This window comes from Embiotoca jacksoni, unplaced genomic scaffold (assembly GCF_022577435.1).
Source record: "Embiotoca jacksoni isolate LCO1_2020_lvr unplaced genomic scaffold, fEmbJac1.0.p SCAF_84, whole genome shotgun sequence".
NCBI lineage: Eukaryota > Metazoa > Chordata > Actinopteri > Embiotocidae > Embiotoca > Embiotoca jacksoni.
Genome location: NW_027185441.1, coordinates 126056 through 152500, shown reverse-complemented (window position 1 = coordinate 152500; position 26445 = coordinate 126056). Strand labels below are relative to the sequence as shown.

Here is a 26445-nt window from a genome sequence, read left to right as displayed (position 1 = left end):
ACTATAGAACACGTACGAAGTCACTGTAGAACACGTACGAAGTCACTGTAGAACACGTACGAAGTCACTATAGAACACGTACGAAGTCACTATAGAACACGTACGAAGTCACTATAGAACACGTACGAAGCCACTATAGAACACATACGAAGTCACTATAGAACACGTACGAAGTCACTATAGAACACATACGAAGTCACTATAGAACACGTACGAAGTCACTATAGAACACGTACGAAGTCACTATAGAACACATACGAAGTCACTATAGAACACATACGAAGTCACTATAGAACACGTACGAAGTCACTATAGAACACGTACGAAGTCACTATAGAACACGTACGAAGTCACTGTAGAACACGTACGAAGTCACTGTAGAACACGTACGAAGTCACTATAGAACACGTATGAAGTCACACTATAGAAAACGTATGAAGTCACTATAGAACACATACGAAGTCACTATAGAACACGTACGAAGTCACTATAGAACACGTACGAAGTCACTATAGAACACGTACGAAGTCACTATAGAACACGTACGAAGTCACTGTAGAACACGTACGAAGTCACTGTAGAACACGTACGAAGTCACTATAGAACACGTATGAAGTCACACTATAGAAAACGTATGAAGTCACTATAGAACACGTACGAAGTCACTATAGAACACGTATGAAGTCACACTATAGAAAACGTATGAAGTCACACTATAGAACATGTATGAAGTCACTATAAAACACGTATGAAGTCACACGGTAGAACACGTATGAAGTCATACTATAGTACGTTGTTAGTACACATGAACAGAAATGAAGTCAGTTAGTTCAACACCAACTAAACATATCACATCATCACAAAAAACTAAAAACTGCAGGCTAAAATCATCTTTCTAACAAACAAACAAACAAACAGGCTGTTCGGTGTGAACATGATCCAGACATGTTTGAAATGATCACAGGAAGGACACTCAAATCTTCTCGTGTTTACTGAAGGTTGTTTACTTCACTGTCTGGTCATCATAATAAGTGATGATCGGTTGATCATGTTTGTTTCTGGATGTGTCTGCAGCTCTGCATTAGTTTCCCTGTGAGTCTCACCTGGTACACAGGTGCTGCACCTGGCTGAGCAGGTGGGGTGGTGGTGGGGCTCGGGGCGGGGACAGGAGACGGCGCCTTGGTTTCGATGGTACGCCGTGCCTCCTCCTGCTCCTGCTGCTCCTTGGCCTGGCGGCGTGCTCGCTCCTCCTCCGCCCGCTTCCTGTCCTCCTCCTCCTTCTGCTTGGCGATGTTCTCGAAGCGAGCCTTGATGCTTCCTGTGCTGCTGCCGGCTGAAGAGGAGGAAGAGGAGGGGTCAGTGGTAGCCACAAACATGATGATGAAGATGATGATGGAGGAGGAGGAAGAGGAAGAGGACGACAACAACGACGACAACAACAATAACAACTCACCAGCCTCCACAGGTTTGGTTTTCTGGTAAGACGGAGTCGGCTTCTCCACCTCATCAAAGGTACCAGCACTCTGAAGACAGAGGAGGACACACTGAGACACACAAACTGAGACACACACACACACACACACACACACACACACTGAGACACACACACTGAGACACAAACACAGAGACACACACTGAGACACTCACATATACAGACAGACACACACACCCTCCCTCCCTCCTCCTCACCCCACCCCCACCCCTCTTCACCCCCCCCTCTGCATACCTTATCCATGCGGTCGCTCTGGACTCCAAACTTCCCTCCGAATCCTTTAGAATAATCTGAAACAGGAGAATCATCAGATCAACTTCACATCAACTGTGATTTCATCTCATGTTTGTAAGACAGTAAAGTATAAAAATGATAATCTGAATCTGGTTTCAATACAAAAACCCATCAGCTGTTTGTTTTTCATCATTATTAAAACTGTATATTTATATAACGGTTCGTCACCTTTCTGGGACTCGTGGAGCTGCAGTTTCTCCTGGTGGTCCCATCCCAGCGCCGACTTATCCTGTCGGTCCGTCTGCACGCCGAACTTCCCCCCGAAGCCCTTCACGTAGTCTGCAGGATAACACGGAGCACATGAACACCTTTATCAATAACAGAAGAAACAACACATAGACTTGTTTTTCAGAAATCCATTTTCTATTTACAAAGTTATAAAACGTATGTGGAGCAGGAAGCACTGCATCAACTTCCATTGTTATGCAGATGACACTCAGCTATATCTTTCTATAAAACCAGATGAAACTAATCAGTTAGTAAAACTTGAAGCCTGTCTAAAAGACATAAAGGCCTGGATGACCAAAAACTTCCTGCTTCTAAATTCAGACAAAACAGAAGTTCTTGTACTTGGTCCTAAACACCTCAGAAACTCTTTCTGTAATCACTTAGTTACTCTAGATGACGTTGTCTTGGCCTCCAGCAAAACTGGGAGGAACCTTGGAGTCATCTTTGATGAGGATTTGTCCTTTAGACACCATATAAGGCAAATCTCCAGAACTGCCTTCTTTCATCTACGTAATATTAATAAAATCAGGAAAATCCTTCCTCAGCGTGACGCAGAAAAACTCACTAATGCGTTTGTTACTTCTAGACTAGATTATTGTAATTCCTTGTTGTTAGGATGTCCAAATTACTCATTAAAAACCTGCAGCTGATCCAAAATGCTGCAGCAAGAGTACTGACGGGATTTAACAAGAGAGATCATATTTCTCCAGTTTTATCTTCTCTTCACTGGCTTCCTGTGAAATCAAGAACAGAATTTAAAATTCTCTTGATGACTTACAAAGCTCTACATGACCAGGCTCCATCATATCTTAGAGATCTTATAGAACCATATAATCCCAGCAGAGCACTTCTCTCTCAGTACGCTGGTCTACTTGTGGTTCCTAGAGTTTCCAGAAGTAGAATGGGAGGCGGAGCTTCAGTTTTCAGGCTCCTCCCCTGTGGAACCAGCTCCCAGTTTGTGTTGGAGGGGCAGAAACCCTCTCTAGCTTTAAGATTAAACTCAAAACGTTCCTTTTTGATAAAGCCTATAGTTAGGGCTGGCTCAGGTAGACCTGAACCAACCCTTAGTTATGATGTTATAGGCTGAGGCTGCTGGGGGACCTCGTTACATGCTGAGCTTCTTTTCTTTCCTCCTACTCTTTAACTGACTCATACAGTGCATCCGGAAAGTATTCACAGCACTTCACTTTTTCCACATTTAGTTATGTTACAGATTTATTCCAAAATGGATTAAATTCATTTTTTCCCCTCAAAATTCTACACACAATATCCCATAATGACAAAGTAAAAATAGTTTGTTTAAAATTTTTGCAAATCTATTAAAAATAAAGAACGAAAATATAACACGTACATAAGTATTCACAGTCTTTGCTCAATACTTTGTTGAAGCACCTTTGGCAGAAATTACAGCCTCAAGTCTTTTTGAGTATGATGCTACAAGCTTGGCTCCTATTCTTGGGCAGTTTCTCCCGTTCTTCTTTGCAGGACCTCTGACGCTCCATCAGGTTGGATGGGGAGCGTCGGTGCACAGACATCTTCAGATCTCTCCAGAGATGTTCAATCGGGTTCAAGTCTGGGCTCTGCCTGGGCCTCTCAAAGACATTCACAGAGTTGTCCCGAAGACACTCCTTTGTTATCTTGGCTGTGTGCTTCGGGTCGTTGTCCTGCTGGAAGATGAACCTTCTCCCCAGTCTGAGGTCCAGAGCGCTCTGGAGAAGGTTTTCATCAGGGAAGTCTCTGTACATTACTGCATTCATCTTTCCCTCCATCCTGACTAGTCTCCCAGTTCCTGCTGCTGAAAAACATCCCCACAGCATGATGCTGCCACCACCGTGCTTCACTGTAGAGATGGTGTTGGCCAGGTGATGAGCGGTGCCTGGTTTCCTCCAAACATGACGCTTGGCATTCAGGCCAAAGAGTTCGATCTTTGTTTCATCAGACCAGAGAATTGTTTCTCATGGTCTGACAGTCCTTCAGGTGCCTTTTGGTAAACTCCAGGTGGGCTGTCATGAGCCTTTTACTGAGGAGTGTCTTCTGTCTGGCCACTCTACCATACAGGTCTGCTTGGTGGAGTGCTGCAGAGATGGTTGTCCTTCTGGAAGGTTCTCCTCTCTTCACAGAGCAACGTTGGAGCTCTGTCAGAGTGACCACCGGGTTCTTGGTCACCTCCCTGACTAAGGCCCTTCTCCCCCGATCGCTCAGTTTGTCCGGGCGGCCGACTCTAGGAAGAGTCCTGGTGGTTCAAACTTCTTCCATTTACGGATGATGGAGGCCATTGTGCTCATTGGGACCTTCAATGCTGCAGAAATGTTTCTGTACCCTTCCCCAGATCTGAGCCTCCATACAATCCTGTCTCACAGGTCTACAGACAATTCTTTGGACTTCATGTCTTGGTTTGTGCTCTGACATGTCAACTGTGGGACCTTATATAGACGGTGTGTGTCTTTCCAAATCATGTCCAATCAACTGAATTTACCAGGTCGACTCCAATCAAGTTGTAGAAACATCTCAAGGATGATCAGTGGAAACAGGAAGCACCTGAGCTCAACTTTGAGTGTCATGGCAAAGGCTGTGAATACTTGTGTACATGTGATTTTTTGATTTTTGATTTTTAATAGATTTGCAAAAATTTCAAAAAAATGTATTTCACGTTGTCATTATGGGGTATTGTGTGTAGAATTTTGAGGGAAAAAATGAATTTAATCCATTTTGGAATAAGGCTGTAATATAACAAAATGTGGAAAAAGTGAAGCGCTGTGAATACTTTCCGGATGCACTGTACCTCACCATCTTTTTCTCTCCCATAGTTTCTTCTTATTATCTGTTGTCTCCATTCAGTTCCTTCGCTCGTGTAGTTTCTGTTCTTTCTTTTCCAGATGTCCCGTCATAGAGCTGCATGTCTCTGCTCTGCGCTTGTCTTCTCCACCAATAGTTCTTCTCTTCTATCTCTATGCTGTCCTTTTCTCTCTCTGCTCTCCTCTCACCCCAACCGGTCGAGGGAGATGGCCGCCCACCTCTGAGTCTGGTTCTGTTAACAGATGTTCTCCACCTCTGATCCTGGTTCTGTTGGAGGTTTCTTCCTGTTAAAGGGAGTTTTTCTTCCCTCTGTTGGAGGTTTTTCTCCCTTAAAGAGGAGTTTTTTCCCTCCGAGCTTATGTGGGAATTGTTGAATTGTTGGTTTCTCTGTATAATATTGTAAAGTCTTGCTGTAAAGACTTTAATGTGTTAAGTGCCATGAAATAACCTGTGTTGTGATTTGGCGCTATATAAATAAAATTAAATTGAATTGAATTGAATTGAATTGAATGTGTTGGCAGTTATATTTACTGAACAATATTTCACTCTAACAGTAATAGAAACTGAAGATAGCATGCAGGGGTTTTGTTTCTTTTCATTTCTAAACGGGCAAAATAAGAACCTACTGAGAGGAAGTAAGAACATAAAACAGATGACAAACAAAAACAGTGTGCATAGACGTTCAGCAGAATGTTAAAACAGATTCACAGCTGTCTGATCTGTCCGGAGGACAAACCAACCATCAACCATCAGTGAGGTCATCACCCATCGGTGATGTCATCACCCATCGGTGAGGTCATCACCCATCAGTGATGTCATCAATGATCATGGCACTTACTGATAGCACTTTGTAGTTTGGCTTTCTTGAAGAAATTTTATTCTTTTGATTCTTGTTCTGGGTTTTGTACCCTCATGGTTGAAATGCACTTAATGTAAGTCGCTTTGGATAAAAGCGTCAGCTAAATGAAATGTAATAATAATAATAATAATCAGTGATGTCATCAACCATCAGTGAGGTCATCAACCATCAGTGATGTCATCGTTGGTTTGTGAACGCTATGAATCCTCCAGTTCAGATTCTGTCCGTCACCATCTTGCTAGTTCGGAGCAGTTTGGAGCAGGAAGTGACCATATTTGGACAAGCTGGGGGAGGAGCCAGCGGTGGATCTAACCGATCTGATTGGAAACCTGACGATACTACGTCCCGCCCACCGATAGCTGTAACCTGACTGCACCGCAGGCCTGTCAATCAAACAGACACACCCCCAAAAACAGGTCTTCTTGAATCTTCTTTTCTAATGAATGAGGGATTATTTTCAGATGGACCTCCAGAAAACTAATAAGAAGGAGTGACTTTAGCTAACAACACCGAGATAACTGATGGACACATTTTATTCACTTTGGATTTGATGACAGAAGTTGAATGGGAGTCTATGGAGCCGGAGGCTTTTTGGAGCCGACCTCTAATGGCACTCGCTGGTATTGCAGCTGAAGACACTTCTGGATCGGAACCAATTTACAGACCTGGAAGCTACAAACTCTTTTATATACTGTCCCGTGAGACAAACAGGAGATTTGGCCCCGCCCTATTGACAGGAACTATTTCTGCTGTGGCCTGAGGGACCACAGTTTGTGATGATTTAGCTGTAATTATTTTAGCGAAACCTTCTAATTGCTGTTTCACCGTCATCTCGTCTGTCCTCACCTTTCTGAGACTCGTGCCTCTCTGTTTTTCCCTGGTACTCGAAGCCCATGGCGCTCTTGTCCACCTTGTCAGTCTCTACGCCGAACTTGCCGCCGAAGCCTTTGGTGTAATCTGCCAGTTGCCCAGACAACAGGGAGGAGGAAGAGGAGTAAAACCACAAAGTTCAGACGGGAAGAGAAATTTTACTCCAACAAAGACGAGATGTGTTTGTGACATTAAACGAGTTTCTACTTTGCGGTGATTCAAATATTTTTTGTCTCTTTCTGTCAAAGCCGACCGGGTTTTAAAAAGAAAAACAATCAGTGAGCTGGAAGAAAAGTGACACCTTCACACCACAGGGCATGTTTATAAAAAAAACAAAAAACATTATGAATTAAAATGTTCCCCAGAACAGAACACAGCTGGGAGAGTCTGATCTACAGACAGGTCTGAGCTGGTCACCTGAATCACCTGGAATCTGACAGGACTGAACAGGAGACCACATGAAGGATGGAAACTCACAACATACTGTGGGAGATCTCCTACAGGAACACTAATATCACTAATAACACTACAGGAACACTAATAACACTAATAACACTACAATAACACTACAGGAACACTAATATCACTAATAACACTACAGGAACACTAATAACACTAATAACACTAATAACACTACAATAACACTACAGGAACACTAATATCACTAATAACACTACAGGAACACTAATAACACTACAATAACACTACAGGAACACTAATAACATTACAATAACACTACAGGAACACTAATAACACTACAATAACACCACAGGAACACTAATAACACTACAGGAACACTAATATCACTAATAACACTACAGGAACACTAATAACACTAATAACACTACAGGAACACTAATAACACTACAGGAACACTAATAACATTACAATAACACTAAAGGAACACTAATAACACTACAGGAACACTAATAACATTACAATAACACTACAGGAACACTAATATCACTAATAACACTACAGGAACACTACAGGAACACTAATAACACTACAGGAACACTCATAACATTACAATAACACTACAGGAACACTAATAACACTACAATAACACTACAGGAACACTAATAACACTACAATAACACCACAGGAACACTAATAACACTACAATAACACTACAGGAACACGAATATCACTAATAACACTACAGGAACACTAATAACACTACAGGAACACTAATAACATTACAATAACACTACAGGAACACTAATAACACTAATAACACTACAATAACACCACAGGAACACTAATAACACTACAGGAACACTAATATCACTAATAACACTACAGGAACACTAATAACACTACAATAACACTACAGGAACACTAATATCACTAATAACACTACAGGAACACTAATAACACAACAATAACACTACAGGAACACTAATAACACTACAATAACACCACAGGAACACTAATAACACTACAGGAACACTAATATCACTAATAACACTACAGGAACACTAATAACACTGCAATAACACTACAGGAACACTAATATCACTAATAACACTACAGGAACACTAATAACACTACAGGAACACTAATAACACTACAATAACACCACAGGAAAACTAATAACACTACAGTAACACTAATATCACTAATAACACTACAGGAACACTAATAACACTACAATAACACCACAGGAACACTAATAACACTACAATAACACTACAGGAACACTAACATCACTAATAACACTGCAGGAACACTACAGGAACACTAATAACACTACAGGAACACTAATAACATTACAATAACACTACAGGAACACTAATAACACTACAATAACACTACAGGAACACTAATAACATTACAATAACACTACAGGAACACTAATAACACTACAATAACACTACAGGAACACGAATATCACTAATAACACTACAGGAACACTAATAACACTACAGGAACACCAATAACACTACAGGAACACTAATAACATTACAATAACACTACAGGAACACTAATAACACTAATAACACTACAATAACACCACAGGAACACTAATAACACTACAGGAACACTAATATCACTAATAACACTACAGGAACACTAATAACACTACAATAACACTACAGGAACACTAATATCACTAATAACACCACAGGAACACTAATAACATTACAATAACACTACAGGAACACTAATAACACTACAATAACACTACAGGAACACTAATATCACTAATAACACTCCAGGAACACTGCAGGAACACTAATATCACTAATAACACCACAGGAACACTAATAACATTACAATAACACTACAGGAACACTAATAACACTACAATAACACTACAGGAACACGAATATCACTAATAACACTACAGGAACACTAATAACACTACAGGAACACTAATAACATTACAATAACACTACAGGAACACTAATAACACTAATAACACTACAATAACACCACAGGAACACTAATAACACTACAGGAACACTAATATCACTAATAACACTACAGGAACACTAATAACACTACAATAACACTACAGGAACACTAATATCACTAATAACACTACAGGAACACTAATAACACAACAATAACACTACAGGAACACTAATAACACTACAATAACACCACAGGAACACTAATAACACTACAGGAACACTAATATCACTAATAACACTACAGGAACACTAATAACACTGCAATAACACTACAGGAACACTAATATCACTAATAACACTACAGGAACACTAATAACACTACAGGAACACTAATAACACTACAATAACACCACAGGAAAACTAATAACACTACAGTAACACTAATATCACTAATAACACTACAGGAACACTAATAACACTAATAACACTACAATAACACCACAGGAACACTAATAACACTACAATAACACTACAGGAACACTAACATCACTAATAACACTGCAGGAACACTACAGGAACACTAATAACACTACAGGAACACTAATAACATTACAATAACACTACAGGAACACTAATAACACTACAATAACACTACAGGAACACTAATAACACTACAGGAACACCAATAACACTACAGGAACACTAATAACATTACAATAACACTACAGGAACACTAATAACACTAATAACACTACAATAACACCACAGGAACACTAATAACACTACAGGAACACTAATATCACTAATAACACTACAGGAACACTAATAACACTACAATAACACTACAGGAACACTAATATCACTAATAACACCACAGGAACACTAATAACATTACAATAACACTACAGGAACACTAATAACACTACAATAACACTACAGGAACACTAATATCACTAATAACACTCCAGGAACACTGCAGGAACACTAATATCACTAATAACACCACAGGAACACTAATAACATTACAATAACACTACAGGAACACTAATAACACTACAATAACACTACAGGAACACGAATATCACTAATAACACTAATAACACTAATAACACTACAATAACACTACAGGAACACTAATAACACGACAGGAACACTAATACCACCAATAACACTACAGGAACACTAATAACACTACAATAACACTACAGGAACACTAATAACACTACAATAACACTACAGGAACACTAATAACATTAATAACACTACAATAACACTACAGGAACACTAATATCACTAATAACACTACAGGAACACTAATAACACTAATATCACTACAGGAACACTAATATCACCAATATCGCTACAGGAACACTAATATCACCAATATCACTACAGGAACACTAATAACACTACAGGAACACTAATATCACTAATAACACTACAGGAACACTAATAACACTACAGGAACACATAACACTAATATCACTACAGGAACACTAATATCACCAATATCACTACAGGAACACTAATAACACTACAGGAACACTAATATCACTAATAACACTACAGGAACACTAATAACACTACAGGAACACATAACACTAATATCACTACAGGAACACTAATATCACTAATATCGCTACAGGAACACTATTATCACTACAGGAACACTAACATCGCTACAGGAACACTAATATCACTAATATCGCTACAGGAACACTAATATCACTAATATCGCTACAGGAACACTATTATCACTACAGGAACACTAACATCGCTACAGGAACACTAATATCACTAATATCGCTACAGGAACACTAATATCGCTACAGGAACACTATTATCACTACAGGAACACTAATATCACTACAGGAACACTAATATCGCTACAGGAACACTAATATCACTACAGGAACACTATTATCACTACAGGAACACTAATATCGCTACAGGAACACTAATATCACTAATATCACTACAGGAACACTAATATCGCTACAGGAACACTAATATCACTACAGGAACACTAATATCGCTACAGGAACACTATTATCACTACAGGAACACTATTATCACTACAGGAACACTAATATCACTAATATCGCTACAGGAACACTATTATCACTACAGGAACACTAATATCGCTACAGGAACACTAATATCGCTACAGGAACACTAATGTCGCTACAGGAACACTAATATCGCTACAGGAACACTAATATCGCTACAGGAACACTAATGTCGCTACAGGAACACTAATATCGCTACAGGAACACTAATATCACTAATATCACTACAGGAACACTAATATCGCTACAGGAACACTATTATCACTACAGGAACACTAATATCGCTACAGGAACACTATTATCACTACAGGAACACTAATATCGCTACAGGAACACTAATATCGCTACAGGAACACTAATGTCGCTACAGGAACACTAATATCACTACAGGAACACTAATATCACTACAGGAACACTAATATCACTAATATCACTACAGGAACACTAATATCACTGTTGAGAATTCTTCATGGACAGAGACAATACGGTTACGACGCTCTTATCTTGAAACTTTATTTTGACGCCGCGAACTGTTTCCGCTTCCGGTTGCGCTAATCGTATATGCTACGCAGGACCAACAGTGTAGTCAGATCGAGTCATTGATGATGTAAGTCATAGTACTGTGACTTTGGATTCATTTGGTAAAACGGTTCTGTTTATAGCTGTACTTATGCTCTTAAGTGCATTTAGTGTTAGTAAGTGTTTGTTATGCAATTAGCCGTTCAAATAATAGCCCAACGTTGAGCTAAGATGCTAATCTGGCTAGCGAGCCTGTATTCCTGTGAATGTGTGTATTAATGCTTAGTTAAGGTTAACTGTTGGTGATAATTCGGTTCTGTAATTTGCTTCCTGTATTTATCTCAGAAACTCCATCTGTTAATACATCTATCTGTCAATCATCCATCTTTCAATCTGTCTCCAAGTTAAAATACTGTATGCCAAACACAATACAGTAACGTGTGGATCAAACAGATGTCTGTGTTCTCTGACCGGAACCCTGTAGTGGTCAATATTCATCTTTACACCAGTCTCTCAGGGGCCGAATCCCCAACAATCACTAATATCACTAATATCCCTACAGAAACACTAATATCACTACAGGAACACTAATATCACTAATATCCCTACAGAAACACTAATATCACTACAGGAACACTAATATCACTACAGAAACACTAATATCACTACATAAACACTAATATCACTACAGGAACACTAATATCACTACATAAACACTAATATCACTAATATCCCTACAGAAACACTAATATCCCTACAGAAACACTAATATCACTAATATCACTACAGGAACACTAATATCACTACAGAAACACTAATATCCCTACAGGAACACTAATATCACTACAGGAACACTAATATCACTACAGGAACACTAATATCACTAATATCCCTACAGAAACACTAATATCCCTACAGGAACACTAATATCACTACAGGAACACTAATATCACTAATATCCCTACAGAAACACTAATATCCCTACAGGAACACTAATATCCCTACAGGAACACTAATATCACTACATAAACACTAATATCACTACAGGAACACTAATATCACTAATATCCCTACAGAAACACTAATATCCCTACAGAAACACTAATATCACTACAGGAACACTAATATCACTACAGGAACACTAATATCACTAATATCCCTACAGGAACACTAATATCACTACAGGAACATTAATATCACTAATATCACTACAGGAACACTAATATCCCTACAGGAACACTAATATCACTACAGAAACACTAATATCCCTACAGGAACACTAATATCACTACAGGAACACTAATATCACTAATATCCCTACAGAAACACTAATATCCCTACAGAAACACTAATATCCCTACAGGAACACTAATATCCCTACAGGAACACTAATATCACTACAGGAACACTAATATCACTAATATCCCTACAGAAACACTAATATCCCTACAGGAACACTAATATCCCTACAGGAACACTAATATCACTACAGGAACACTAATATCACTACATAAACACTAATATCACTACAGGAACACTAATATCACTAATATCCCTACAGAAACACTAATATCCCTACAGAAACACTAATATCACTACAGGAACACTAATATCACTACAGGAACACTAATATCACTAATATCCCTACAGGAACACTAATATCACTACAGGAACATTAATATCACTAATATCACTACAGGAACACTAATATCCCTACAGGAACACTAAAATCGCTAATATCCCTACAGGAACACTAATATCACTACATAAACACTAATATCACTACAGGAACACTAATATCACTACAGGAACACTAATATCACTACATAAACACTAATATCACTACAGGAACACTAATATCACTAATATCCCTACAGAAACACTAATATCCCTACAGAAACACTAATATCCCTACAGGAACACTAATATCACTACAGGAACACTAATATCACTAATATCCCTACAGGAACACTAATATCACTACAGGAACATTAATATCACTAATATCACTACAGGAACACTAATATCCCTACAGGAACACTGATATCACTAATATCCCTACAGGAACACTAAAATCGCTAATATCCCTACAGAAACACTAATATCACTACAGGAACACTAACATCACTACAGGAACACTAATATCACTACATAAACACTAATATCACTACAGGAACACTAATATCACTAATATCCCTACAGGAACACTAATATCACTACATAAACACTAATATCACTACAGGAACACTAATATCACTACAGGAACACTAATATCACTACATAAACACTAATATCCCTACAGGAACACTAATATCGCATGCGTGTGTGTGACCTTTCTGGGACTCGTGTTTCTCCGTCTTGCCCTGGTAGTCGAAGCCCACGGCGCTCTGGTCCACTCGGTCTGCCTGCACTCCGTATCGCCCTCCGAACCCAGTGGAGTAGTCTACACAGCAGAGGGTCAAAGGTCAGGGTGAAGCAGGAAGAAACCAGTGTTTGTTCATACTGTACACAGTGCAGTCTGTAGTATTACTGTGTTCTGGGTCTATCAGGATTAAATATGTTGTTAATCTGGAAGGTTTAATTCGTGAATTTAATAAAGTGTGTAGAAACCACAGCTGAGTTTAACCAGTGAGATCTTGAACAGTCAAACAGCTTCAGAGAGTCACAGAAAAATACTTCAAGTTTACACTGAAGCAGTTTTTATGTTCAGTAATTCATGAAGATAAAATACGGGCGTTCCCTTCCTGCTGTCTGAAGTTGAAGAGCCGCTCTGATGTCAGACAGCAGGTGTTTAGTTGTGTTTCTTTCTCTATCAGGTCAATGACTGCATACTAGAAAAAAACACGAGTAGAAAATCGTGCCTCTCAATTTATCCAGAAAGGTGCAGCCCGACTAAAACCCATGTGACTGTTCCACCACCAGCTGTCCTTCACACGTTTCATCTGCAGTGTCAATCAACCTGTGATCAGCTGGACACACACAGGAAGATAAAACTTTGACGTCACCTTTCTGAGAGGCGTGTTTCTCTGTCTTCCCGGCGTATTCGAACCCAACAGCTGACTGGAAGAGAGGAACAGTCACAAGGTATTCTCCTGACCTTTGACCTGCAAGTCATTGTTTTCTATGAAAGACCAAAAACGGTCTGCAGGAGACACAATAAATGTTTATATGTCAAATTACATTTTATTATTACGGAAAATAAATATTCTTAATCTAATGTAAAGTTTCAGAATAATTTAATCAGAAAACATAACAGCACTCGTAAAACTTATTATAAACTTTATAACTGCACAAAATGTAAGAATAAAGAGAATAAAAACATAGTACTACTACTGTGTGATGAAGAACATAGTACTACTACTGTTGGATGAACATAGTACTACTACTGTATGATGAAGAACAAAGTACTACTACTGTGTGATGAAGAACATAGTACTACTACTGTGATGAAGAACATAGTACTACTGTGTGATGAAGAACATAGTACTACTACTGTGTGATGAAGAACATAGTACTACTCCTGTATGATGAAGAACATAGTACTACTACTGTGTGATGAAGAACATAGTACTACTCCTGTATGATGAAGAACATAGTACTACTCCTGTATGATGAAGAACATAGTACTACTACTGTGTGATGAAGAACATAGTACTACTCCTGTGTGATGAAGAACATAGTACTACTCCTGTGTGATGAAGAACATAGTACTACTACTGTGATGAAGAACATAGTACTACTGTGTGATGAAGAACATAGTACTACTACTGTGATGAAGAACATAGTACTACTGTGTGATGAAGAACATAGTACTACTACTGTGTGATGAAGAACATAGTACTACTCCTGTATGATGAAGAACATAGTACTACTCCTGTATGATGAAGAACATAGTACTACTACTGTGTGATGAAGAACATAGTACTACTCCTGTATGATGAAGAACATAGTACTACTCCTGTATGATGAAGAACATAGTACTACCACTGTGTGATGAAGAACATAGTACTACTGTATGATGAAGAACATAGTACTACTACTGTATGATGAAGAACATAGTACTACTACTGTCGGATGCAGTATAAGTATATAAGGGTAGTAGTACTAGTACCTGGTCCACGCGGTCAGCCTGAACTCCAAACTTCCCTCCGAAGCCTTTGGACGTGTCCGTCTGGGAGCAGTGTTTGGACAGTTTACTCTGGTAGTCATGACCCACAGCCGACTGTCACAATAATAAAGGGGTTAAATCCATGTGTGTGTGTGTGTGTGTGTGTGTGTGTGTGTGTGTAGGTATTAACAACATGAGGAGGGAAACAGGTTGAAGTGACCTCTCTCTCTCTCTCTCTCTCTCTCTCTCTCTCTCTCTCTCTCTGTTTCCAGTTCTACTGTTTCTTGTCCATGCGGTCTGTCTCAGCTTGTCCATGCGGTCTGTCTCAGCTTGTCCATGCGGTCTGTCTCACCTTGTCCATGCGGTCCTGCTGCACTCCGAACTTCCCCCCGTATCCATGTGAAGCTTTGGGCATCGTCTCCAGCTCCTTCTGCTTCAGGCTGGTGTGTTCAGTGGACACGGTCGCACGCAGCCGGTGGATGCTGCAGGAGGAGGACACGGTCAGGAGGAGGAGGAGGACACGGTTAGGAGGAGGACAAGGTCAGGAGGAGGAGGAGGACACGGTTAGAAGGTGGACACGATTAGGAGGAGGACACGGTTAGGAGGAGGACATGGTTAGGAGGAGGACACGGTTAGGAGGAGGAGGACACTGTCAAGAGGAAGAGGAGGACACGGTTAGGAGGAGGACATGGTTAGGAGGAGGACACGGTTAGAAGGTGGACACGGTTAGAAGGTGGACACGGTTAGGAGGAGGACACGGTTAGGAGGAGGACATGGTTAGGAGGAGGACACGGTCAGGAGGAGGAGGACACGGTTAGAAGGTCGACATGGTTAGAAAGAGGACACGGTCAGGAGGAGGAGGACACGGTTAGGAGGAGGACAGGGTCAGGAGGAAGAAGAGGACACGGTTGGGAGGAGGACACAGTCAGGAGGAGGAGGACACAGTTAGGAGGAGAAGGAGGAGGAGGACACGGTCAGGAGGAGGACACATACTCGATGTGCTCCTGATGTCCTGAACCCAACACCGTCTTGGCTCCCCAACGTTGCTCCTTCTCTGATACATCGTTCTACAAACACAGAAGAGAAACAGTGAGGGAGGAGTTTATCTGAGGGAGGAGGAAGAGGAGGAGGAAGAGAAGGTGAAGGAGGAGAATAGAGGTACCTCAAAGTCTGGGTCTGTCTCCCAGTCGTCCCCTCCGTCTCCTCCGTCCTCCATGTCCACTTTCACTGACTGTCCTGCTGCTGCCTTCCACATGTTCGATGATCTGAAACAATCACACATTCATGTTATTATTTTACAGTGACTGAGGGGGCGGAGCCTCATGACCACAGACATTCATCAACCAATCAAACAAAGAGATTCAGTTGACCACAAATAATAATCTCCGTCTCATTAATAATGAGATTCAACTGTAAACATTAATGATGAGATTCAACTGTAAACATTAATAATGAGATTCAGCTGTAAACATGAATAATGAGATTCAACTGTAAACATGAATGAGATTCAACTGTAAACATGAATGATGAGATTCAACTGTAAACATTAATGATGAGATTCAACTGTAAACATGAATAATGAGATTCAACTGTAAACATGAATGATGAGATTCAACTGTAAACATTAATAATGAGATTCAACTGTAAACATGAATAATGAGATTCAACTGTAAACATGAATAATGAGATTCAACTGTAAACATGAATGATGAGATTCAACTGTAAACATGAATAATGAGATTCAACTGTAAACATGAATGATGAGATTCAACTGTAAACATGAATGATGAGATTCAACTGTAAAACATTAATAATAAGATTCAACTGTAAACATGAATGATGAGATTCAACTGTAAACATGAATGATGAGATTCAACTGTAAACATTAATAATGAGATTCAACTGTAAACATGAATAATGAGATTCAACTGTAAACATGAATGATGAGATTCAACTGCAAAACATTAATAATAAGATTCAACTGTAAACATTAATGATGAGATTCAACTGTAAACATTAATGATGAGATTCAACTGTAAACATTAATAATGAGATTCAACTGTAAACATTAATGATGAGATTCAACTGCAAAACATTAATAATAAGATTCAACTGTAAACATTAATGATGAGATTCAACTGTAAACATTAATAATGAGATTCAACTGTAAACATTAATGATGAGATTCAACTGCAAAACATTAATAATAAGATTCAACTGTAAACATTAATGATGAGATTCAACTGTAAACATTAATAAGATTCAACTGTGAACATGAATGATGAGATTCAACTGTAAACATTAATAATACGATTCAACTGTAAACATTAATAATGACATTCAACTGTAAACATTAATGATGAGATTCAACTGCAAACAGTAATAATGAGATTCAACTGTAAACATTAATAATAAGATTCAACTGTAAACATTAATGATGAGATTCAACTGTAAACATTAATAAGATTCAACTGTGAACATTAATGATGAGATTCAACTGTAAACATTAATAAGATTCAACTGTGAACATTAATGATGAGATTCAACTGCAAACAGTAATAATACGATTCAACTGTAAACATTAATAATGACATTCAACTGTAAACATTAATGATGAGATTCAACTGCAAACAGTAATAATGAGATTCAACTGTAAACATTAATGATGAGATTCAACTGCAAACAGTAATAATAAGATTCAACTGTAAACATTAATAATGACATTCAACTGTAAACATTAATGATGAGATTCAACTGCAAACAGTAATAATGAGATTCAACTGTAAACATTAATACAGGACTCTGTAGACCGGTCCTTGATCTCTGCAGGTCCCGGTCTGGAGGCCCGAGAGGGCGGAGTCCACCAGGTGAGAATCTCAGGTGGGCGTGGATAACCGGGAACTCCTTGCTCGGCTCAGTTGTTCCAGGTCGTTACGGTATTTACCATTCGTTTGATTTAAAGGAGACTGGACCACATACATGAAGAGGACCACTATCTAACATGTAAACATGTTTCAACAGATATGATAACAAGTTAACATGTTTTAATATACATGATAGCATGTTAAAACATACATAACATGCTAACATGTTTTAACATACATGATAACATGTTTTAACATACATGATAACATGTTAACATGTTTTAACATACATCATAACATGATAACATGTTTTAACATACATGATAACATGTTTTAACATACATGATAACATGTTAACATGTTTTAACATACATGATAACATGATAACATGTTTTACCATACATGATAACATGTTTTAACATACATGATAACATGATAACGATAACATGTTTTAACATACATGTTAACATGTTTTAACATACATGATAACATGTTTTAACATACATGATAACATGTTAACATGTTTTAACATACATAACATGTTTTAACATACATGATAACATGATAACATGTTTTAACATACATGATAACATGTTTTAACATACATGATAACATGTTTTAACATACATGTTAACATGTTTTAACATACATGATAACATAACATGTTTTAACATACATGATAACATAACATGTTTTAACACATGATAACATGTTAACATGTTTTAACATACATGATAACATGTTTTAACACATGATAACATGTTTTAACACATGATAACATGTTAACATATTTTAACATACATGATAACATGTTTTAACATACATGATAACATGTTATCATGTTTTAACATACATGATAACATGTTTTAACATACCTGATAACATGATAACATGTTTTAACATACATGATAACATGTTTTAACACATGATAACATGTTAACATGTTTTAACATACATGATAACATGTTTTAACATACATGATAACATGTTATCATGTTTTAACATACATGATAACATGTTTTAACATACGTGATAACATGATAACATGTTTTAACATACATGTTAACATGTTTTAACATACATGATAACATAACATGTTTTAACATACGTGATAACATAACATGTTTTAACACATGATAACATGTTAACATGTTTTAACATACATGATAACATGTTTTAACACATGATAACATGTTATCATGTTTTAACATACATGATAACATGTTTTAACATACGTGATAACATGATAACATGTTTTAACATACATGTTAACATGTTTTAACATACATGATAACATAACATGTTTTAACATACGTGATAACATAACATGTTTTAACACATGATAACATGTTAACATATTTTAACATACATGATAACATGTTTTAACATACATGATAACATGTTATCATGTTTTAACATACATGATAACATGTTTTAACATACCTGATAACATGTTAACATGTTTTAACATACATGATAACATGTTTTAACACATGATAACATGTTAACATGTTTTAACATACATGATAACATGTTTTAACACATGATAACATGTTAACATGTTTTAACATACATGATAACATGTTTTAACACATGATAACATGTTTTAACATACCTGATAACATGTTAACATGTTTTAACATACATGATAACATGTTTTAACACATGATAACATGTTAACATGTTTTAACATACATGATAACATGTTTTAACACATGATAACATGTTAACATGTTTTAACATACATGATAACATGTTTTAACATACATGATAACATGTTAACATGTTTTAACATACATGATAACTTCCGGATGTTTTAATGACTCAACCGTCTGAAACGGTTTCACCACCGGACAGGATTCAGAACTAACACCGACACCTCGGTCCCGGTCCCGTCTACACCGGAGGGTCCAGCGGTCGGTGGCAGTAAAACCAGACAAATAAAGATAAATAGATATAAATAGATATAAATAGATATAATAGTAGAAGCAGCTGAGGCAGCCCGTGTCCGGTATTTCCTGTTCTCCTGTCCGGCTAGCTGCGGGCTAAAGCTAACACGCCTTCTGGAATGATTAACCGGAGCTCGCGCCTTCCCGGTTGGTCGGTGGACATTTAAACATCGTCCGGTGTTAAACACTCACCGTCTGCCTCACAGGTAGCTCCGAATAGCGGAAGTTTTCAGATAAAATCCCCGGAGGACGTGGACCCGGTCCTGGATGGAGAAACGTTCCTTGATCTGCAGGCTCTTACACCCCCCCCCTCTCTGCGTGGCTCTTCCGGCTCTCCCAGTATCCCGTCCTGTCCTCCCCGTTTATGACGTAACCGGTGGGCGGGGCTTAGAATGTGGGCGATTTACAAAGCTTTTTGGAGCCCTGAACCAAATGAATCCCGCTGCTCAATTAAAGCACGGGAGCAAATTAAAGACATTAAAATATATATATATATATTTTATGTATTTGTTCAATTGTCAAATTACACATTTTCCCTGGTATTATCGTCTTGGGATATCTATTTTAGCATTTTATTTACATTTTAATTACTCCTGACTAATTGATGCCGTTAACTATGATGTCATGAAGTGCTGTGGCTCTTTACTTAATGACTTAATTAGTGTGCTATTCATGCATGAGATCATGAATGAAAGACTTTGAGCTCCAGTTAATTCCTGATGATTTTTTTAAAGCATGAGTTCATGATAACCCTTCATGGTGAAGTCTAACCTTTAAGTCCTTTTAAAGGACGACAACAAAACAAACTCGACAGAACAACGTTAAAAGACAAAGATAAGAGTCTTTTTTTTATCTGCAGTGGAAAATAAGTTTCAGTATTTTATTGAAAGTAAGCAATAAATAATACTGTGATAAAAATAGTTTATAAGTACTCAGACTGTACATCATAGTTACAGAAGATTCAACATGAAGAGTGGGAAGAAAACAGCAACATGATTTGTGCATAAATGACTAAATCACAACAGAAAAAAAACATCTCTACTTGAAGCTTGAACTATGTGAACCAGAGAAAAGAAAAGTCTTCGGTTCCTTCTGGGTCGCGGTGAGAAGTGACGGAGGAGCCGGTGTTGAGTGAAGACGCGACAGAACGAGCAAACACAACGTGGATGAGTGATAATAAATAAGAAGAGACGACAGACGAGTTCAGAAACGATAAGGCTTCATAAGAAATCTTCGTACAAAGTGTTTTTATAAAAAGGTCTGTGGGGGGGCGACTGAGGCCTCAGTGAAGTTGGTCCATCGAAGGAGTTTCACACGTTTGAGTCGTTCTGTACAGACGAGCCCGACGAGCGCTCCTCCTGTTCCTTAAAGGGTTAAATCAGGTGTGTGTGTGTGTGTGGGGGGGGGGGGGGGGTGCACATGCACGGTCAACGAGAGGGAACCTGGAAGTCTGTTTCCACCTGAATCCCAAAGTAGCCCTCCGTTTGTTTGTTTTTACTGTTATATGGCTTTAATTCTTCGATTCAAGAGGTTCATTTTGGTATCGCAGATATGGAGAATAAAGAAAAGAGAAACACACGAGATCTCACGAGATCTGTCGCCGCCGGCGTGCCAGCAGGTGTTTCTAACGGCGACGATGACTCACAATATTGAGCAGGTTTGTGAAACAGTCCAGCAATCAGTCGTGATATTCACACATCCATCCACCGAAAAATCACACAAAGTTACAACAGTTAAAAGATATGAATTAAGTTATATCACAAGTCAAGAAGCAGAAATCCAATGATTAGAATTCAAATAAAAAAAAGAGGAAAAAAACATACATCTGGTCAATAGAATGAGGATTATAAAAAAGATTAATAAAATGTCTGTTGGTAGAAATATACAAACATTCAGTTACATCTGAGCTTCAAACGGTGGAGAAAGGTTCTTAAAAAGAGGGCTGATTAACAGGAGAGAGTTACATCATCAATCTAAAATCAATTAAATGTCCCATTGGTTTACATAAATATAATAAGAAATGTAGATAAATCTAGAAAGCTTCCTCTAGGGATACTGAGCCTGGTGAGTAACATCTGTTTTAGTGTTTCAGTTCATCATCCTGGTCTTGAAGGCGGGGAACTCCCCTTCATCCTCGGACCAGCGGTTACCTGTAGAAATAATGAGGATAAACTGAGAAGGGGGAAACAGAGGACAGAGATCGACGGACACGAGGGGGGGAAGCAGCCGGGTGGAGGGGGGGGGGGGGGGGGGGTAAACGTGCGTTAATAGAACCGAGGAGTGAAGAAGAAAGCTGCTGAACAGAGAAACAGCCTGTTCACATCTGATATTTATGTCTGCAGCCTCCACTGATCCCATCCAGCTTCTGTATGTACATTAATATCACGGAAACAGACATGAAGCCGCAGGACTCTCCACTTTGTAATTCCCAACCTGAACCGTCAGACTCGACCCAATCACGTAGGTTCAGCTTCAGATTACTGAATTATTCCAGCAGGTCTGAGAGGGTCGGGCTCTGCGCTGCGGCTGATCAGTGAACTGTGTGAGGGGGCTTTTACTGGGGATTTAAACTGTTTTCAAGAGTGTTTTAAGACTAGTTTCAGACTGGTTTTAAGACTGGTTCTAAGACTGGTGGTTTTAGACTGGTTCTAAGACTGGTTCTAAGACTATTTTTAGACTGGTTTCAAGATTGGTTCTATGACTGGTTCTAAGACTGGTTTTAGACTGGTTTTAAGACTGGTTTTAAGACCTGTTTTAGGCTGGTTTTATGACCTGTTTTAGATCGGTTCTAAGACCTGTTTTAGACTGGTTTTAAGACTGGTTTCATGACCTGTTTTAGACTGGTTCTAAGACTGGTTTTTAGACTAGTTTCAGACTGGTTTTTAGACTTGTTTTAAGACAGGTTTTAAGAGGTTTTAGACTGGTTTCAGACTGGTTTTTAGACTTGTTTTAAGACAGGTTTTAGACTGGTTTTTAGACTGGTTTCAGACTGGTATTTAGACTGGTTTTAAGACTGGTTTCATGACCTGTTTTAGACTGGTTTTAAGAGTAGTTTCAAGACTGGTTTTTAGACTGGTTTCAGACTGGTTTTGAGACAGGTTTTAAGACAGGTTTGAGACTGGTTTTAAGGCTGGTTTCAGACTGTTTTTTAGACTGTTTTTAGTGGTTTTTTTGGACTGGTTTCAAGACTGGTTTTCAGACTGGTTTCAGACTGGTTTTAAGACTGGTTCCAAGACCTGTTTTAGGCTGGTTTTATGACCTGTTTTAGACTGGTTTTAAGACTGGTTTCATGACCTGTTTTAGACTCATTCTAAGACTGGTTTTAAGACTGGTTTCAGACTGGTTTTCAGACTGGTTTTAAGACTGGTTTTTAGACTGGTTTTAGACTGGTGTGTTACAGTCAGGTGTGAAAAGGAGGTTATTGACTGTTTAATCCCAGCTGTGTGTGTTCTTGCTGTCAGTTATGAACAATGTGAGTGTTTGCTCCCTGTGTGTGTTCTTACCGTTGTGTGTTAGCAGGAGTACGTCCTGACTGTGGCCGTGTCCAGCCTCTGTATAGACTGACCTCCTGTGGTGCATGTTGGCAGAGATCATGCAGAGACGTGCCGTTAGTCGCAGCATCATGAACACAAGCAGCAGACGTTCAGGTAGAATTAAGAGAACATGAAGCAAAGTTTGACTGGAGGAAGTCGCAGCACTGACGCAAACACACATGCACACAAACACACTGGTGTCAGTCGGTGTGCTCACCGTCCATCGTGCTCCTCTTTGGCTGTGCTGAGGGAGACGCTGCACTGCTGCTGCTGGTCACTCTGAAGTTAGCAGGCAGCGTGTCACACGCTCCCACAGACACACCGCGTACCTCCTTAGGACGGAACTTCTTCCTCCAGGAGGGGGCGCGCCGGAAGTTCTTATCATCATCCTGAGGAAGAGGGGGAATGAGGGGAGGGGGGGGCAAGGAGGGAGGAGGGGGGGAAGAGAGGGCAGATTGAGATTTTCTAAACAGGGTGTGTCACTGTTTAGTAATATGTGTGTGTGTGTGTGTGTGTGTGTGTGTGTGTGTGTGTGTGTGTTACCTCCTCCATCCTGCGGTCAGTACCAGCAGACATCAGATTGGTGTATTCTCTCTCCAGAGCTGTTCTGGCCTGCAGAGAAAAGACAGAAGAAGAATGAGACGAGAAACATCCTGACGATCTTCATCATGTCTCTGAAGCTGACATCATCATCATCATCATCATCATCTCCTTCTTCCTCTTGAACCTCTGAGGATGTTGCCTGAGCTCTCTGGAAGCGGTTTATGTTCTTCCTTCTAGAAGGAACCACCAACCTTTCATCCCCCTCAGCTCTTATTTGCTGGTTGTGCTTCTCCTCATGAACTCGTCCCTCACAGCTCTGGTGTAGTTTGAACCCCAGCTTTGTGTCATCAACCTTCGTCTAAGGGGGGCTTCATTTATGAGACTGATAGGTTGCAGAGGTTGTTCTGTGTGTGTGTGTACCTGTCTGTGTGTGTCTGTGTGTGTGTGTGTGTACGTACAACTTTGTGTGTACCTGTGTGTGTACCTGTGTTTGTGTGTGTACCTGTGATTGTATTTGTGTGTGTGTACACCTGTGTGTGCGTGCGTACACCTGTGTGTGTGTGTGTGTGTGTGTGTACACGTGTGTGTGTGCGTGTGTACACCTGTGTGTGCGTACCTGTGTCTGTACCTGTGTGTACCTGTGTTTGTGTGTGTACCTGTGATTGTGTGTGTGTGTGTACGTGTGTGTGTACCTGTGTCTGTACCTGTTTGTGTACTTGTGTTTGTGTACCTGTGTGTGTGTGTGTGTGTGTCCACGTGTACACCTGTGTGTGTGTGTGTGTGTGTGTGTACACCTGTGTGTGTACCTGTGTGTTCTGCGTGGGGATCTGCAGCAGCAGAGCCAGTGTGTTGTGGTCGAAGGTTTCATCCAGAGCGAGCAGCGCTCCATGAACTCCGCTCTCGTACAGGTTGCTGCTGTACTCTTTGAGGCCGATGGCCTGAATCCAGCTGATTACTCGCTCGTTGCTCCACACCAGAACATCTGATGACACAGCGGAGAGATGACGTCGTGTGTTTTCATAGAGGAACTTCCTGAGTCTTTAAACGTGATTTATGTTGATTAACCAGCAGAGTGTCTGTTACCTGTGAGCTCCAGCTGAGACTCCTCCCTCTTCCTCTCCAGCTCCTTCCTGTCGTAGTTCAGTCTCCTCAGACACATGACACCACACTGAAAACTGTTCCTGCACACACACACACAGAGCTGGTTATTGTTTGTTTGCTGGTTATTGTTTGTTTGCTGGTTATTGTTTGTTGTTACTGGTTATTGTTTGTTGTTATTGTTTACTGGTTATTGTTTGTTTGCTGTGATTGTTCGTTTGCTGGTTATGGTTTGCTGGTTATTGTTGGTTTTCTGGTTATTGTTTGTTTGCTGGTTATTGTTTGTTGTTATTGTTTGTTTGCTGTGATTGTTTGCTGTGATTGTTCGTTTGCTGGTTGTGGTTTGCTGGTTATGGTTTGCTGGTTATTGTTGGTTTTCTGGTTATTGCTTGTTGGATATTGTTTGTTTGCTGGTTATGTTTTTTTTTTGCTGGTTATGGTTTATTTGCTGGTTATGGTTTGCTGGTTATGGTTTGCTGGTTATGGTTGGTTATTGTTGGTTTGCTGGTTATTGTCTGTTGGATATTGTTGGTTTGCTGGTTATGGTTGTTTTTTGGTTATGGTTTGTTTGCTGGTTATGGTTGGATGGCTGGTTATTGTTTGTTTGCTGGTTATTGTTTGTTGTTACTGGTTATTGTTTGTTTGCTGGTTATCGTTTGTTAGATATTGTTGGTTTTCTGGTTATCATTTATTGGATATTGTTGGTTTTCTGGTTATTGCTTGTTGGATATTGTTGGTTTGCTGGTTATTGTTTGTTGGACATTGTTTGTTTGCTGGTTATTGTTGGTTTGCTGGTTATGGTTTGTTTTCTGTTTGCTGGTTATTGTTTGTTTGCTGGTTAATGTTTGTTGGTTATTGTTGGT

At 39.3% G+C, this 26445-nt stretch overlaps 2 protein-coding genes across 8 annotated transcripts in view; both read right to left on the bottom strand.

Moving 5' to 3' along the window:
- Positions 1 to 20732, bottom strand: part of cttn (cortactin) — a 24719-nt gene extending 3987 nt beyond the window's left edge. The window contains exons 1-12 of the mRNA XM_069139613.1: positions 20601 to 20732; positions 16758 to 16860; positions 16589 to 16662; positions 15948 to 16077; positions 15599 to 15709; positions 14493 to 14547; positions 13820 to 13930; positions 6516 to 6626; positions 1955 to 2065; positions 1727 to 1782; positions 1454 to 1523; positions 1104 to 1333 (exon numbers count right to left, since the gene is read on the bottom strand). Coding sequence (XP_068995714.1) covers positions 1104 to 1333; positions 1454 to 1523; positions 1727 to 1782; positions 1955 to 2065; positions 6516 to 6626; positions 13820 to 13930; positions 14493 to 14547; positions 15599 to 15709; positions 15948 to 16077; positions 16589 to 16662; positions 16758 to 16850 — 1152 coding nt within the window. The 5' untranslated portion in view covers positions 16851 to 16860; positions 20601 to 20732. The remainder of the gene's footprint in view (positions 1 to 1103; positions 1334 to 1453; positions 1524 to 1726; positions 1783 to 1954; positions 2066 to 6515; positions 6627 to 13819; positions 13931 to 14492; positions 14548 to 15598; positions 15710 to 15947; positions 16078 to 16588; positions 16663 to 16757; positions 16861 to 20600) is intronic.
- Positions 20733 to 21274: 542 nt separating this feature from the next.
- The window catches only part of ppfia1 (PTPRF interacting protein alpha 1), a 44753-nt gene continuing 39582 nt past the window's right edge, over positions 21275 to 26445 (bottom strand). For 4 of the 7 annotated variants that reach the window (XM_069139597.1, XM_069139601.1, XM_069139602.1 and 1 more), the window contains 5 exons: positions 25568 to 25665; positions 25291 to 25466; positions 24485 to 24553; positions 24159 to 24330; positions 21275 to 22558 (listed from right to left, as the gene is read on the bottom strand). In XM_069139597.1, the coding sequence (XP_068995698.1) occupies positions 22497 to 22558; positions 24159 to 24330; positions 24485 to 24553; positions 25291 to 25466; positions 25568 to 25665 (577 nt within the window). In that variant the 3' untranslated portion in view covers positions 21275 to 22496. Of the gene's footprint in view, positions 22581 to 23911; positions 23977 to 24158; positions 24331 to 24484; positions 24554 to 25290; positions 25467 to 25567; positions 25666 to 26445 lie in introns of all 7 variants that reach the window. The other 3 variants (XM_069139598.1, XM_069139603.1, XM_069139599.1) reach the window with 2 other exon arrangements.